Source organism: Lycium barbarum, chromosome 12, assembly GCF_019175385.1.
Source record: "Lycium barbarum isolate Lr01 chromosome 12, ASM1917538v2, whole genome shotgun sequence".
Classification (NCBI taxonomy): Eukaryota; Viridiplantae; Streptophyta; class Magnoliopsida; order Solanales; family Solanaceae; genus Lycium; species Lycium barbarum.
The window spans coordinates 97266273-97283097 of record NC_083348.1 but is presented as its reverse complement, the minus strand read 5'-3'; the positions used below and the strand labels follow the sequence as shown (position 1 = coordinate 97283097).

The following is a 16825-nucleotide window of genomic DNA, read 5'->3' as shown; positions in this document are numbered from 1 at the left end:
TTTGACTAGTTTGCTTTTCATTTTTTTTTTTTTTTGCTTGAGATTGTGCTATATTTTATGTTCATTGTCAATGTATTTGTGTTAGCTTAGTTATAATAGTTTGTAATATTATTGATGTTGAATATGTGCAAAAATGTATACTTTAATTATTTGACTAGTTTTTTTTTTTTGGATTGTGCTTTTTGTTAGAATTCATAAGTTATTAGAATTGTTATTGAGCATTCAAAATTAGAATTGGTTGAGATTGTGCTTTTCAAAGTTAGAATTGTTAAGTTATAGTATTTCTATAGCCTCAAAACTAAAATGTATACTTTATTTCACTAGATTTACTTTTCAATTTTTAGAATTGGTTGGGATTGTGCTTTTCAAAGTTATATTAAAGTTAGAATCCATAAGTTATTAAAGTTAGAATTGTCATTGAGCATTCAAAATTAGAATTGGTTGGGATTGTGCTTTTCAAGGTTAGAATTATTAAGTTATAATATTTCTATAACCTCAAAACTAAAATATAGACTTTATTTTGACTAGATTTACTTTTCAATTTTTAGAATTAAAGTTAGAATCCATAAGTTATTAAAGTTAGAATTGTTATTGAGAATTGGTAGGTATTGTGCTTTCTTAAATTATTGATGTTCAATTTGTGAAAAAATGTAAACTTTATTTGACTAGTTTACTTTTCATATATATATATATATATATATATATATATATATATATATATATATATATATATATATATATATATATATTTGCTTGCGATTGTGCTATTTTTTATGTTCATTGTCAATACAAGACCAGGTAACTCCGGCCACTTTTCCGGCCAAATCTACTTTTCTTCTCTCTTCCCTTTTCTTCTTCTCTTCTCATTTTTTCCCCTTTTTTTATCTGCTTCTGGCGCTGCCAGAACACCACTGCTCCGTCGCCGGCGACCTTTTCCGGCCAGTCCTCTCTTTCTCTTTTTTTTTTTCCTTTCCCCCCTCTTCTCTTCTCCCTTTCAGGTCTTTGTAAACATTACTTCGGCAGTGAACAGTACCTCGACATTTAACAGTACCTCGACGGTGAACAGTAACTCCGACGTTGAACGGTGTTTTCCGCGCGGCGAATAGGTTCAGTTCAACTGGAGTTGGTACCTCCGGTTGCCATATCCATTCTTTGTTCATACACTTGTAGTTACATTTTGCTGACTTTAGACCTTTGAATAATTTATTAGTTCATACTCGTTTTCGTGACTTTGGTTATTAATGGTAGACTAGGGTCATGTTCTCGTTCGGGGACGGGGGCGAGGGTTAGGAGGGATAAGTGGGTTAAAGAAGCGTCTAGGCTGAGCGTAGGTTCTTGGAACATTGGGACGTTAACGGGAAAGTCCATAGAGTATGTTAAGATTCTTAAGAAGAGGAAGATTAATATAGCTTGTGTCCAAGAGACCAAATGGGTAGGTCCTAAATCTAAGGAGGTAGACGGGTATAAACTTTGGTTCTGTGGTAGGTCGAAGTATAGGAATGAGGTAGGCATTTTAGTAGATAGTGAATTAAGCGATCAGGTGGTAGAGGTTAGGAGAGTCACTGATAGGATGATGTCGATTAAGGTGGTCATTGAAGGGCTCACTTTGAACATTATTAGTGCATATGCGCCGCATGCGGGCTTAGGCGAAGTGGAAAAGAGGAGAAGAGGTACTTTTGTGAGGATTTGGACGAGTTAGTAGGAGGCATACCGCCTACTGAGAAGCTATTCGTGGGAGGTGATTTCAATGGGCACATCGAGCCTATTTCGGGAGATTATGATGATATGCATGGAGGCTATGGCTTTGGGGACAGAAATGGAGGAGGAGTCTCACTTTTGGATTTTGCAAGAGCTTTTGGGTTGGTGATAGCCAATTCGAGTTTCCCAAAGAAGGAGGAGCACTTGGTAACCTTCCGTAGTTCGGTGGCTAAGACTCAGATAGACTTTTTACTCCTTAAGAAGGATGATAAAGGTCTGTACAAAGACTGTCAGGTCATTCTGAGCGACAACCTTACAACCCGATATAAGCTCTTGGTGATGGATTTAGGGATCAAGATGACGAGGAAGAAGAGGGTCGTGGATGACCGACCTAGGATCAGATGGGGGGTTTGACCACGACAAGTGGCCTGGAGATGGGAGAGAAATTGAAGGATATGGGAGCCTAGGATAGTAGTGGGGATGCGACCAGTATGTGGGATAGGACGACTAGTTGCATTAGGGTAGTAGCAAGGGAAGTGTTGGGGGTCTCGATAAAGTGGTGGTTAGACCGACTATGTTGTATAGGGCGGAGTGTTGGCCAGTTAAGATCTCTCACGTTCAAAAGATGAAAGTTTCCTAGATGAGAATGTTGAGATGGATGTGTGGGCATACCAGGAGTGACAGGATTAGGAATGAGGCTATTCGGGACAAGGTGGGAGTGGCCCCGGTGGAAGACAAGATGCGGGAAGCGAGACTGAGATGGTTTGGGCATGTGAAGAGGAGAGGCACAGATGCCCCAGTGCGGAGGTGTGAGAGGTTGGCCATGGATGGTTTCAGAAGTGGTAGGGGTAGGCCGAAGAAGTATTGGGGAGAGGTGATTAGACAGGACATGACGTAGTTACAGCTGGCGCAGTTACAGTTTACCGAGGACATGACCTTAGATAGGAGGGTTTGGAGGACCGAGATTAGGGTAGAAGGCTAGTAGATAGTCTCGTTATCCTTCCTTATTAGTAGTCGCATTATCGCAGTATAATTTCTTGTGCTTTGATTTCTGCAATTATCTGTTATTTCCTATACTTTGATTATTCTATTTTATCTGTGTCGCTTTCGTTATTTGCAATTCCATATCGCTTTGAATTTCTTAGCCTTATCTGACCTCTTTTTTTGCTTTTTATTGAGCCGAGGGTCTTTCGGAAATAGCCGTCCTACCTTGGTAGGAGTAAGGTCTGCGTACACTCTACCCTCCTCAGATCCCACATTGTGGGATTTCACTGGGTTGTTGTTGTTGTTGTCAATGTATTTGTGTTAGCTTAGTTAGAATTAGTTGGGACTGTGCTTTTCCAAGTTATATTAAAGTTAGAATCCATAAGTTATTAAAGTTAGAATTGTTATCGAGAATTCAAAGTTAGAAGTGGTTGGGATTGTGCTTTTCAAGGTTAGAATTGTTAAGTTATAATATTTCTATAACCTCTAAACTAAAATGTAGACTTTATTTGACTAGATTTACTTTTCAATTTTTAAAATTAAAGTTAGAATCCATAAGTTATTAAAGTTAGAATTGATTGAGATTGTGCTTTTAAAAGTCATATTAAAGTTAGAATCCATATGTTATTAAAGTTAGAATTGTTATTGAGAATTCAAAGTTAGAATTGGTTGGGATTGTGTTTTCTTAAGTTATATTTTAAGTTAGAATTCTTAAGTTATAATATATTTCTATAATCTCAATAATTTATAGGTATATTTTTGTAGATGGATCGAATGTGGATGTATAATATGAATAATAATGATCGTATGGGTGTACATGATGAATTTGTTGATGGGTTTATCACACATGCAATGTCACTTCACCCTTTTCAAAATGAAGGGGTAATTAGGTGCCCTTGTTCTCGTTGCCAGTGTTTGAAGTATTTGAAATCGGAAGCGGTTAGGGTTCATTTATATAGTCGTGCGTTTAAGGAGAAATATTATGTTTGGACTAATCATGGAGAGACTGAGGGGGTCAATGGTATATTTTATAATATCGCTGAAAGTAGTGTGCCGCAGGAATATAGTCATGTCCAATATGATAGAGTTAATGATACGGTTAACGATGCTTTTGGCGTACAATCTAGGTTTGAACCTGAGCCAAATTTTGAGCAACCTCCTAATGAAAAAGCCACTACCAAAAAAACAGGTTTTACCGACCTAAAAAAATGACAATTTCCAACCTCATGAGGTCGGTTTTGGCCAAAAACCGACCTCAAAACCGACCTCAAAATCAAGTCGGAAAATAGTGGGTCGGAATTATTACCGACCTCATGAGGTCGGTAAGTTTTTTTGTCGGGTACTAATTAAATAAAATACCGACTTCATTAGGTCGGTAAATTATATTAATTATATAATCATACGAGTTTACCGACCTCCTGAGGTCGGTAATTTATATGAATATATGATATATTTTGCATAAAACCGACCTCATGAGGTCGGTTATTTATTTAATTAATACCCGACTAAAAACTTTACCGACCTCATGAGGTCGGTAATTTGCAATTTCTGGGAAAATTTTCCAGAAAACCGACCTCATGAGGTCGGTAATTAGCAGTTTCTGCAGAAGCCTCAGGAATCTTAACCTCAGTTCTCAAGAAAAGCAAGTGTAGCAATCTGTTCTTTAACAAGTGTAATGGCATGTACAACACACCAAACACATAGCAGCAATGTTTTACCTAAAATGAAGCATCTGTTTCTTTAATGGGATAGCAATCATTTTCCAGGAAAAAGTTACAAAGGTCCATGGGACTATGGCATCTGTTTGCCTAGCAGCAATTCAGCTGAAATGCAGCAATAGCAAACTGTATGTAGTTAGTTAGTAGGAGAAATGGAAGCTATTTATACTTCAGTTTTTTGAGGAAAGGGTTAGATTCAACTAACTTTACATCTGACATTGACAAAAGAAACTCAAAACCTTCTGATTTTTCTTCTCTCGAGTGAATATGCAAAAGTATCACAGAAGTTCAAGAAAGAGAAAAAAGGAAGACTAAAAACATTTATTAAACAACAAAAAAAACATAAAACAAAAAAGAAGAGTACAGCTACTAAAAGCCAAGAATATGCAACCAAAGTTCACCCTTTTAAGCAAGACTAGTCAAACAACATGAAAAAAGATTACAACTACTAAAAGACATGAATAAATGGTATACTAGTATACATGGTACACAGATATGTTAGTTTGCCTCAATAGGATTAGTAAGGTAAAATTCTACAAAAGGGAAAAAAGCATAAAACGTACCACTACACCGTCAAGATGGTCAAGTGCATTACCCCTCTTAGATCTCTATAATGTCGAAATGGCTCAAAGAACATATGGAGGTTTCAATAAATTCTGAATATTTCTAAATTTATAATGGCTCGTTAGAATGACAATAGAATTCTGAAGAATAACAAATACACATAGGAACCAAAACAGACTACTCAAATATGAACTTCTATTCAAACTAAAGACATAATAAAATGTAGAAGGGGAACAAACAGAGATTGAGAACCCATAGAAGGTGTGTTAAACACTTTAAGACACTAGAAATAGAGATCCCAAGAATGTCAATCAAGTCACAGATCGAAGTAGATGAATGATGCATCAAAGATAAATAACGAGAGAACCAAACCACAAACAATGGGTGCAATCATTCAAACCAAGAAGGATTCAAAGTGAGTAATTTTAAGCAACTCCCCCAAGCTCATCTAAAGTAAGTCATTTTAAGTGACTCCTCCAAGCTCATCTAAAGTATCAAATGAATTGGCCAAAATCAAGTAAACTTATGCAGTAAGACGGAAAAAAAAAGGCATTATACTGTCAGTTAATTAACATTTGTATTTATTGAACAAATGCACTCGAGAAATGAAAACCCAACATAACACACAACCATCAATTAGAAAATAGAGCTAAAAAATTAACAATAAAACTTTTTCTTCAAGCAAAATTGCAAATAAGAAATCATATAATTAATTAGAGGGATACTTACCAGTGCAAATAGGAGAAGATGTTTAAACCCTAATTCAGGTAATAGCTTTGACAGAACAAAGGAGTTTTTTTGGTGGGTGGCGACGGCGGAGACGGTGATAGGGACGACTAACGATGGGCGAAGGACAGTCACCGGAGATGGGCGATGGCTGATGAGTAGGGAGAGAGAGAAAACGTTGACGGGAGAGAGAGAGAGAGAGAGAGAGAGAGTTTAAATTGAGAAATGGGGAAAAATTTGAGTGATGTGTGATATTAATTTGAAAACGTGATAGGGAGAGAGAGAGAGAGAGAGAAGGGTTTATTTGAGTCTGTTTTAATTTAATTTATTTGTCCAATTATACCGACCTTATGAGGTCGGTATATTTAATAAGTTTATTTTTTATTTAAAATAAAGTTATAATATTTATCATGAAATAAATTCCCGACCTAGTGAGGTCGATATATTATTTTTTCAAATTTTGGTACAATATTACCGACCTCATGAGGTCGGTTTATTTTAAAAAATAAATATTACGACTCATGAGGTCGGTTTTTTTCCGACCTCAACTGAGGTCGGTTTTTTGAGGTCGGGAAAACCAGTTTTTTTAGTAGTGAGCAATGCACTTCTATCAAGAATTAGAAGAGGCTAGTCGTCCACTTTGGGTACGGAGTCAGCATTCTAAGTTGTCTGTTGCAGTTAGAATGATTAATATCAAATCAGATTGGACTATTGCTGAAGCTGCTATGGACTCAATGATTAAGCTTGTGGGGGAACTAGTTAGTCCGGAATTCGACATCCCTAAAAGTGATAATTTTATTATTTAAGTAATTATATATATAAGTCTAATTATGATATATTCGTTATATACTAAGTTTCATTTTTTAATATACAGACGCAATTTATGCAAGATGTGGAGCAGTACAGCCAAACTCCACTTGAATTAGAGATAGATTTTTGGTGTAGAGCAGTTGGGGGAGTACAAAAGGGTAGAGTGTAGGGTCTAGACCCAAGGAACAACTTAAGTCGCCTTCGGTCAGGATTGCGAGGTGAAAGATCTTCTCAACAAGCCGAGGGATTTGATGGTGTTCAGGTCGCAGCAAATCGCTGAACTTAATAGGAAATTAGTTGAGACTGAGGCAAAAAGAGTTGAGGAAAGTAACTTCATGAAAACGAGCCTTGAATCGCTCAAGGCACAAGTTAAAAGCCACATTGCATGTGGACCATTTGGTGTGCCCCCTTCCCCCCCCCCCCCCCCCCCCCCCCCCCCCCGACCCAGAAGATGATGATGACGGTGATTACGTAGCCCGGACATTGGATGATCAGTTGTAGTAGTTTGAATTTCATAATGGACTTATGTTAAAACTAGTAAATGGTACTTTTGGTTGGACATTTAAATATTTTTGAACTTTGAAGGTCTATTTAGATAGAGCCGAGGGTCTTTCGGAAACAGCCGCCCTACCTTTCAAGGTGGGGGTTAGGTCTGCGTACACTCTACCCTCCCCAGACCCCACATGGTGGGATTATACGGGCTTGTTGTTGTTGAAGGTCTATTTAGATTGTATTTGATGTGTTTAGATAGTGTTTGATGTGTTTTATTATTACTTAGGGTGATTTTATGTGTTGTAGCTCTTTTAGAATTGATTTGGAGCATTTTAATGCTGGTTTTGAGCACCTTTTAGTACTGGTTTTTGTGCAAGTGTGGCTGCAGAAAATGCAGGAAATTTTCCAGAAAATCGACGTAGTCCGTCGGTTTTTTATTTAAAATAAAATAGAAAACCGACGCAATGCATCGATTTTTCATAAAATCTATATTTTTTCTATTTTAAAAAAAAAATCAGAACTGCGTCAGTTTTTTTAATATTGGATAAAAAATCGGCGAACCACGTAAGCGACGCTGTCCATCGCAAAAAATCGACGTGGGCTGTTGGTTTTTTCCGTCAATTTTTGACAGTTTTTTAGTAGTGGATAAATGAGTTATACAAATGAGTGATGATTTGGTAAATACTATGAATTTATAGTAGCGATATTTTTGTTTGGAAAAAAATTAATTTTCCGTTTTTACTTTTAGGAAAAGTAGAAATTTGTAGTTTTTTTTCCGGGAAATTCTTATTCTTTTACTTAAAAAGCTATTTTACTTTTATATAAACCCGACACCTCACATCTGTAAAAAGAAATATCATTTTTTTTTTTGTTGCTTTTAACCTCCATGTAGCTTGGTCAAACTGGTTATGAATCCAACAAAGCCTTCAAGGAATTGAAAGCTAATTCTATACGTACATAGCCAAGAATTCAAATCAAAGCAGCTTTGGGTGGCTCTTGAATCTTAAAAATACCGTTAGCGAAGAAAAATGAGGAAACCATTGATACTATTAACTGAAGAAACAAAAGATACTAAATTTAATTCACACAAATTAAATCACAGAAGTAGTCGGTAGGATGAAGTCTAAAATCTTATCACACCCGACTGATCATCAGCTCATTGATCAAATGTACTTAGTTACGTTTTTTTTTGCTTTTTCCCTTCTTCTCTTTCAAGTCATATTCAAACTCAAAACTTGAAAAAGCCAAGGAGGATTATTCAATGAATCTTGTCTATATTGCTCTTCAACATTTTGATTACTTTGTGTTCTTCCACCAAGCTGGAAACTCGGACTCGACACGGGTAAATTCTCAACTCCCCATTTATGTCCATTCAGGTCATTCCTCGGATTTCTTGCTAAATTTGTAGTATGCTTTATTTGGCTAGAAGCGGATGCCGTGGAATTGGAAGAAGAAAAACTTGGTGAAGAATCAAAATTAGCTGTTTTTCTCCTGCGGTTGTTATAACTTGACAGGCCTAAAGTTAACTCCAGTTCATGATTATCATCTTCAATATCTTGACCAGCTGATTCTGCAATGTGCTCTTGATCAGTTGGCCTTATTTCCAAGTCAATACATTGACGGGGGGCCTTCTTGTTTGAGTCAAGATTAATGTGATGATGGTTGACCACTTGATGATCTTTGACTTGTTGAGGCCGGCTACTTGACATGTTTTTCATCAGTGATTTCTGAGTTTGATATAGACGATGAAGTTCGTACAACTGAGAAAAACATGTAACTAATTAACATTCATGCATATGAGTGTATCAGAGACACATACAAAATTTAGAGTCCGGTGATTCAGAATGCGTGTGAACACAACATACAGTGGCAATAATATATGGGGGTGGGAGAATTATTGAGTAATAATAATTTACCTGTTCTCTGAAGATTTCTTCGTGCTTTAACATGGCCATCTTCATGCAATGCTTATCGTATGGATTGAGAAGCTTCTCCATTTTAAAAATGAAGAAATTCTGATAAGAAGATTGAAGAAGAAGAGACGTTTCTTCAATTAGACTCAATATCTCCAAATTGGGAATGTATTACCTAAAAGAAGCAGAAATCAGGGTAAATCTCTTGAAAAATGAATAAAGAAATGGTAGCCATTAAACTATGATATATGTAATACTAATAATTTGATAGACGTCAAAGGCTATCGGCCAAGAAAATATCAGGCTTCCAAATTTGTTGCACAAGCTTTTGATGACTCAAGGAAATTAACTCACCCCTTTTTTGGCATGTATGATTTTGTTTGTTTTTATTGTTCGTTCTTTTCCATACAAATTACTATCCATTCGGGCCACAGCAATAATAATAATTAATACTAGCATTATATATAAATCAACTGTATATGCCCTATTATAGAGCATGTCATGATATACGTCACTGTCATATGAACAGCAATATTCCTGTAAAATCAAGTGCATATACAGATATTTTTCGACAAATTAAACTATAATCTTTTGCCACTTCTAAGTTAGTAGTTTATTGTATGCCACCTGCATCTCAGCCAATTAAAGCCAGTGCTTATCCTTGACTGCTTCACTGTGTTTGTTTGTTTGTTTTTTTTTTTTTTTTTTGGGGGGGGGGGGATCCTTTCGATATTACAGTTTTTTCATTTGTTAGGTAATTAGGAAAAATATATACCAAGACAAAATATTTTTGATTCTCAAACAAAGTTTGTAATCAGATATACGAGATCTTTTTTTTCAGACTAACGCATGCAACCTTTCATGTAAATTAAGTTAACATCTCATAAAAAGAATCTTAGCTTATCAAGAAAGAAAGATCGATAGAACAAGAAATTATTATTCTTTCCAAAATTTATTACAGGCAAAATCACTAACATAAGTAATCTACTAGCAGAGACAACAAAATTGAGCGTCTTTACCTGTAACGTACGTAGTACTTCTATGAAGAGAAGAGAATAGGAGGAGGAAGAACTTTGAGGCCAGGAGAGCTTGCAACCCAAACTTGAGACTTAGGCTTTCTTTCTGTGATAGCCTTTAATTTGCCTTCACATTCCGCAGTATATACTGCCAAAGTGACCCCAAAGATATATATAACTACAAAAAATCAAAAGAGGAAAGAATAAAATAGCATTATTAGGTACTGCGGAGGAAGAATTTAAGATTCTCTTTTATCACACAGAAATCAAAGCAAATGTTGTTGCATTTTTTGGAGTTTTGAGAAAGGGAGAGATAGAGATAGAGACTACCTAGACTACGGAGGAAGCATGCCAAACAAATCCAGTCCCCTTAGCCAATGTGGTTTAAGATTTGTGAAAGAGATGCCCCAGACAAGTCCAGCACTGCACACCTTTTTTAAACATTTTCTAATCACGATAACATATTAACTTATAGTAATATATAGTTGTACTGTCATATAATGCAGGGGGAAAGAATAATATATACTTCTATATATGTGGATCACACCACAAAAGGAGGGCGGGGGGGGGGGGGTGTTTAAGGGCAATCATCAAATAACAGCTTAGGAAGGAATCACATGCAATACAAGAATCCAATAATATAATATAACCTTATTATGTTGCATACACAGTTGTCTCAACCTTTGCCTTATAGTTGTGAAAAATAGTCGTATCTGATATTGTCCCCAATCCCCATCCATTCTTGTGGCCTTGAAGGGAGGTGTCATCACCTGGCCCCGCCGACAATAGATCTGATCCTGGCCGTACGTTTTGTGGGTACCCCTTCGTATACTCCAAAAGTTGATCAATTTATCTTCAACATTTTACCCACATCATGCTACGCCTCAATTATTGTACACATACGATCGAATCTAATTAAAATAAACAAAACAATAATTTGTTCTTAGCTTATGATTAAGGATTTAATGATTTTTTATACCATTAATACAATTTAACAGGTAGATTATTACCATATTTGTTGAGTTATTGTATCATGCTTATTGCTGCCAATTGTTGCAGATCAACAAACAATTATGTGTTGTTAGCTCATTGAAAAATCAAATATTTTTACACCATCAGCTTAATATTAATCAGGTTATTACTTTATTTTTCAAGGTATATTAGACAACTTATTATGAAGTTACTCTGTTGTTGTTGTAGATTAACTATTCTTGATAGTGAAAATATATACATGTATTATCAATGCACTAAACTTAAACTTTATGATTAATGTTACTAATATAATATAATTTTCCATCGATTTTGATTAACTGGATCCGACCCTTAACTCAACACGGTAGCCAACGCAACACCATCTAATAAGCGAATTACATAATGTCATGGACATTGAATGCGACCATGTGATGAGCTTAGCTTCTTAACTAAATTATAACTGTGATGGAAACCCAGGGCTTAGATTCATTGATTGTTCGATTTGATTGTTTATGTTGGACTAAAAGTTGCGTATAGAGGTCTACGGCCTCGAATATATAAGAGCATGTGCACATTTATAAGGCAAATTTGGTTGGATGGATAGACTTCAAATTAAATTATTTAGGGAAGAATAATAGAGCTGGCTTTGTCTTTGATGTGTTTTTAGCTGTACCCATTGGTACAGATGGATTAGAAGGCAAAGATAATATTCCAACACATAACCACGAATATGGAAGAGATGGATTTCGTTAGCATTATATTTTACCATTTTAATTAATTGGCATATATTTTAAAATCATGTTTAGTTGGCTGCAAGTATAAACGAAAGCGAAATCAACATTGAGTGGTAGAGCTAAAGATAAAAAAGAGGGTTTGGTTGAATCATTTTCGTGCAAAATATATATATATATATATATATATATATATATATATATATATATATATATATATATATTTATTTTTTTATTTTTTTTATTTTTTTTTATTTTTTATTTTGATATAGATGTAAATTGTCGAATTTTCTCAAGATAGGAGAAACTTCTAAGGATATCATTTTTGCATTCTTTTCAAGTTTTCTTTTTTTAGTTTCCTCTGTCACTCTCAGCATCTTGCCGCGCCATAGATAATCTACATGGATATAAAATCATAGAGTATTGATACACATACTATGTAAAATTGTACTAACATCATAATTGGAGAAGAATCCAAATCCGAAAAGAAAAAAAGAAAAATGAAAAGAAAAGAAAGATGCAAAGAATGTGTGTGTCCATATGATAAAATCAAAACAACATGATAGCACTTGGATGTAACACTAGAGAGAGCGACATAGAAGCACGCTTTGCCGGTTCATGAAGGTGCATAAGTATGGGGGTGGTAGGGACGTCCTTTTGGGTTTTACTAAAAGGCTGACCCATGCCCTACCCTTCACCTTCCTGTTACTTGGTCCCATCCCCCTTTTTGAAAGAAAAAAAATGGGCATCATCACATAGAGTACTAATATGAATAGATGATATGCTACTGTTAATTCTGATCACTTTGTGTTTCATAATTCAAAACATGACTCAATTGTTATTTTCCAACTTGACCTTAGGTTGTTAGTTGGCGTGGCTAAATTCTTGCTCCTTAGTGGAATCTTCGTATATATCACTTTAATTCTCACTTTTTGCAATGGTTTGTGGATTGGATAGGGTTGGTATATAGGGCATAGCTAGATAAATTTGTCAGCCAAGGCGGAGCTATAAGGAAGGGTTCAATTGAATTTCCTTCGTTAGCAAATTATACTGCACGAATATGATAAAACTATATAGTTGAGTGATTATGAATTGAGAAGTTTGTAGTATAGTGTTAGAAGGGACTTGGACAATATTTTAGATTGCATGTCCAAATCTCAGATGTGATATTCTATTTTCTGAATTCCCATGTAAGAATTTTTAGAGGCTAAATACCTAGATAGCTCCTTAAACTTGACCCCTTTTGTAAGGTAGACTCTCAAACTTAGCTTTAATGACCAGATAGACACTTGAACTTGTGTATATTCTAAACATATCACTGTGACATGGCAAAAGACACGTTTTACACGCACAAATGAGCGAGTAAATGGCTTGAATTCTGATTTTTTTTCTTTTTCCATTTTTTTTACTCAAATTTCTTTACGTATGAAGTTAATTTTTCACATTCCAAAATATTATTCCATGTGGGTCTTCATTATTTCTGCTTACTCCTTCTTCACTATTAGCTTCACAGAGACCTTTTTCTTTTTTTAATTATATTGTTACTATATCACCAAAAACATAATTTTACAGAATAAACCCCAATTAAATATGATTATACAAATAAATCTTTTTATCTTTTCTAATATGCATACTGTAAATTAAGCGTTATACCCAACAAATGGATATTTCTAAATATGAAATCTTGTACTATTCCCTCTGTCCCAATTTATATGATACACTTTACTTTTTAGTTTGTCCCAAAAAGAATGATACATTTTTTTTATTTGGCAACAATTTAACTTTAAACTTTATTTTTCACGCATAACGAGATGATCTATAACCACACAAATATCTTTGACTTATTTTAGACCACAATATTCTAAAGTCTTCCTTTATTTCTTAAACTCCGTATTCAGTCAAACTATATCACATAAATTGCGATGGAGAGAGTAAAAAAAATGGGGAAGGTCTGAGGTTTGGTCCGATTCGCTGACTTAACTGGAGGGCTGGGTTCCCTTTTGGGGAAGAAGATGAAAAAGTTGGGAACTGCGTTAGTGGCTGGGAGTTTTCCTTTTCTGTTTTAACTGTTTTTCTTTTTTCTTTATTATATTTCTTTTTTATTTAGTTTTATATAAAAATATTTTTTAGTTATATTTGTTAATTATTTTGAATTTACATGTGTCATTCAATAATTTGTGCACTTAACACATTATAAGCAAATGTATTTCACACACTTGACTTTATATATACGGGTGTTCAAGAGATATATTTTTGCCAAGTTCAAGTATCTATCTGGTTACGGATTAAAATTTGAGTGTCTATGTCACAAAAGGTACCAAGTTTAAGAGACCATGTATTTAGCCATTTTTAGATGTGTGTGTATATTATAAATAGAATATGATATATGCCCAAGATAATGCAGTACTGCTAGTACATTTTGCTACAGGAAGTGCGCATCATCTTATCTTTTTTAGTGTTCAGACCAAAGATGGGATATTTTCTTGATGAATAAATGCTCGGTCCTAAACTGGATCTTCAGCCACAAAATGTTTCATCACTTTACAAAGAAAGTCCTGCCAAAAGTAGTGTATGATATCTTCCTCTCTTTCATGAGTACTACTGTTTCCCTTCCACAGTTTCCTTTTGGCTATTTATGCTCTTCTTGTCATAAATCTACCTAACACTGCAAACAACAAATATCAAGAGGCACCACCATCCTTCTATTAAGTCCCTTTTTTCCCAAATTAATAAATAAATAAAAAATAAAGGGGAAACTGAACTAAAATATTGACTCATCCACTGGATCAGGAGTTTGTTTTGGATTTTCATGAAATCTTGTTTTTGAGGGTACAGATAAGTCAAGAGTAAAGGCCATGTGTTTCTGTGTGTGATGAGATCACGGGTGGGATAATGAATGAAATGACAGGGACTAACTACTGACTAAACTAAATTAATATGATTAGCTATAGGGATAATGACATTAATCATAACATGTATACACGCTAGCTGCTCACACAAATCTATGTATGAAATGTCGATACTGCCTCTGGTTTGCTCTGCGCCACAGAAAAAAAAGTGTATAGTATATACTTCTAAGTTAACATGCATGTAGCTTAAATAAAAGAGAGGAGGCAGAGTGTGAGTGAAAGTAGGGCTTTCTTCCCAATACAAATAGCATCATCATCCTTTTGCATTTTAACAAGGCTTGCGACTATTTTAAAAATTTATTCTACCTGAATTTCACTGCTAAAAACCTTTACTTTGTCGCCAACTAGTGAAGCAAATATTCTCTTCTTCCCACGTCTTTGTATATAGTGTTCCATATGGGGAGAAAGAATAGATGATGCACAAGTTGCCTTGAGCCCGGAGATCTATGTTGCTAAAATAAAAAGGGTACCTCTCTTTCCTAACGTGAGACAATTGCTGACAGGAATCTCATTATGACTCTGTTAATGCTACGATTTAGTACTAATTTATATACACTAAGGAGTCGTTTGCTAGCTGGTTAGGATTATGCGGGTATTAGTAATGCAGGTATTAATTATGTAGGTATTAGTTAGGCAGAGTTTAGTTATGTATAATTATTTGTTTGAATGTTGGTTTGTTATATTAAAGTTAATAAATATTATATATATTTTAAAATTAAAATATTTGTTTACAATTAAAATTAAAATATTTTTTTACGAAATATTAAAATATATAAAAATTTGTTTAGAAAAGGAAAGCATTTAAGTGGGGGTGATAAGGGCAATATTGTCATTTCAACTTTTTATTCATGTATTAATTATTTTATCTTCTACCCCTCATAAAATAATACATAGATTCTCTCATAACTTATACATATATTAGTTTTGCAGGTTTCTAAATTGCAAACCAAACGCCGTACTAATTTTATACATGAATAACTTACTTCCTAACTAGCTATCAACCGTTGTATAAGTATGCAGAAATTAATACGTGAATAAGGTGTCTCTTTACTAGCTACCAAACATGGTATAAGTTAATGTAGAAACTAATACATGAATAACTTGACTCTTGTCCAGCTACCAAACGACCCCTAATAGTATAAAAAAATCATTTAGTTACTATGGATGATAAAAATTGTTATGTAGAAGATATTATTAGATGTGCAAATAAAATCTCACATTGGTAATTGAAACTACATAGAAGGACGTGTAGGAAACACTTATGGATGTGAGCTTTCAGGAAAATTCGTATATGCTTGGCCTAAAGCGAATAATATTAAACCATGCTAAGAGTATTTTTGAGTTGTTTTATCCCAACAGCTGATATCTAATTTCGACAAAACAAATACTGATATGACCAAGTAATGGTGTGGGACCCTGCCTAGTATCTTTGCCCGTCTACAAACCGGTTTACCTATAAGGTGTAGATTATTATAATGGTGTGAGGTATTTTGGAAACATCGCGGATAAACAATATTACACTATGCGACGCATATTTAACCGAACTTATATCAATTTCAATCTGCTAGGAAGAATTACGCATATCACTGGATTAGTTTAACCGAACTTATATCAATTTCAAGCTGCTAGGAAGAACTCTTAGGGGCTATTTGGTTTGAAACTGGCCGGAATAATGCAGGATTATAATTCTGGGATTAAAACCAGAACTATAACATGGATAACTTATCTTACCTTCTATACGGAATAAGTTATCCTGATTTTACTATCAATTTATTAGCCACCTCCAATTAAACATGAGATAAATTTAATCTCAAATCTTAAATCGGGATAAACCACCTAATATCTTGGTATAAACAACCCCGTAGGTTATTTATTTTTTACTGCTTCACTCAGCCAAGCGGCCCCCAAGAAAGAGACTCATTTAAAATGAATACTTGTACTGAACCATTATAGAGGCAATATCATGAAATGGGTTCACACAATAAAGTTGTGACAAACTTAAACTCAAAACTCCAATATCTATATATGGGGACCCCTACAAAGGGGATGATGATATTGATATGAGATGAGAATAAGAAGAAAAATAATATAGTGGGAAGGGTAGTAGAGGCTCCACCAAACCCAACATCCTTACCACACAAAATTTAGGTTATGATCGAACAGAGATAGAAATGGGATTTGATATATCACAAAAGGAGTTTGCGTCACCCACTCATGAAATACAGTATTACTCCTTCTAGACAAATAAAAATGAACATGACTATACCATATATCCTTAAAGGCCAAAATACA

General features: G+C 34.7%; 1 protein-coding gene across 2 annotated transcripts; it reads right to left on the bottom strand.

Annotated features, from left to right (window-relative positions):
• Window positions 1-8046: 8046 nt before the first annotated feature.
• LOC132623919 (uncharacterized) lies at window positions 8047-10426 on the bottom strand. 2 transcript variants are annotated; one of them, XM_060338735.1, is made up of 4 exons: window positions 10252-10426; window positions 9925-10099; window positions 8909-9007; window positions 8047-8752 (listed from the first exon to the last, which is right to left on the bottom strand). In XM_060338735.1, the coding sequence occupies exons 3-4, from the start codon at window positions 8987-8989 to the stop codon at window positions 8204-8206; spliced, it is 630 nt and encodes a 209-aa protein (XP_060194718.1). In that variant the 5' UTR covers window positions 8990-9007; window positions 9925-10099; window positions 10252-10426; the 3' UTR covers window positions 8047-8203. The 2 variants fall into 2 exon arrangements, with proteins under 2 accessions (XP_060194718.1, XP_060194717.1); XM_060338734.1 differs by having other exon boundaries at window positions 8909-9080; window positions 10252-10422.
• Window positions 10427-16825: the final 6399 nt, after the last annotated feature.

What these genes read in the sequence shown, in the direction of transcription:
- LOC132623919 (XM_060338735.1), bottom strand. Translation starts at nt 8,989, where the DNA reads ATGGAGAAGCTTCTCAATCCATACGATAAGCATTGCATGAAGATGGCC. An exon ending in AAGAAATCTTCAGAGAACAG is followed by an intron (nt 8,753 to 8,908) that starts GTAAATTATTAT and finishes TGTTTTTCTCAG; the next exon opens with TTGTACGAACTTCATCGTCT.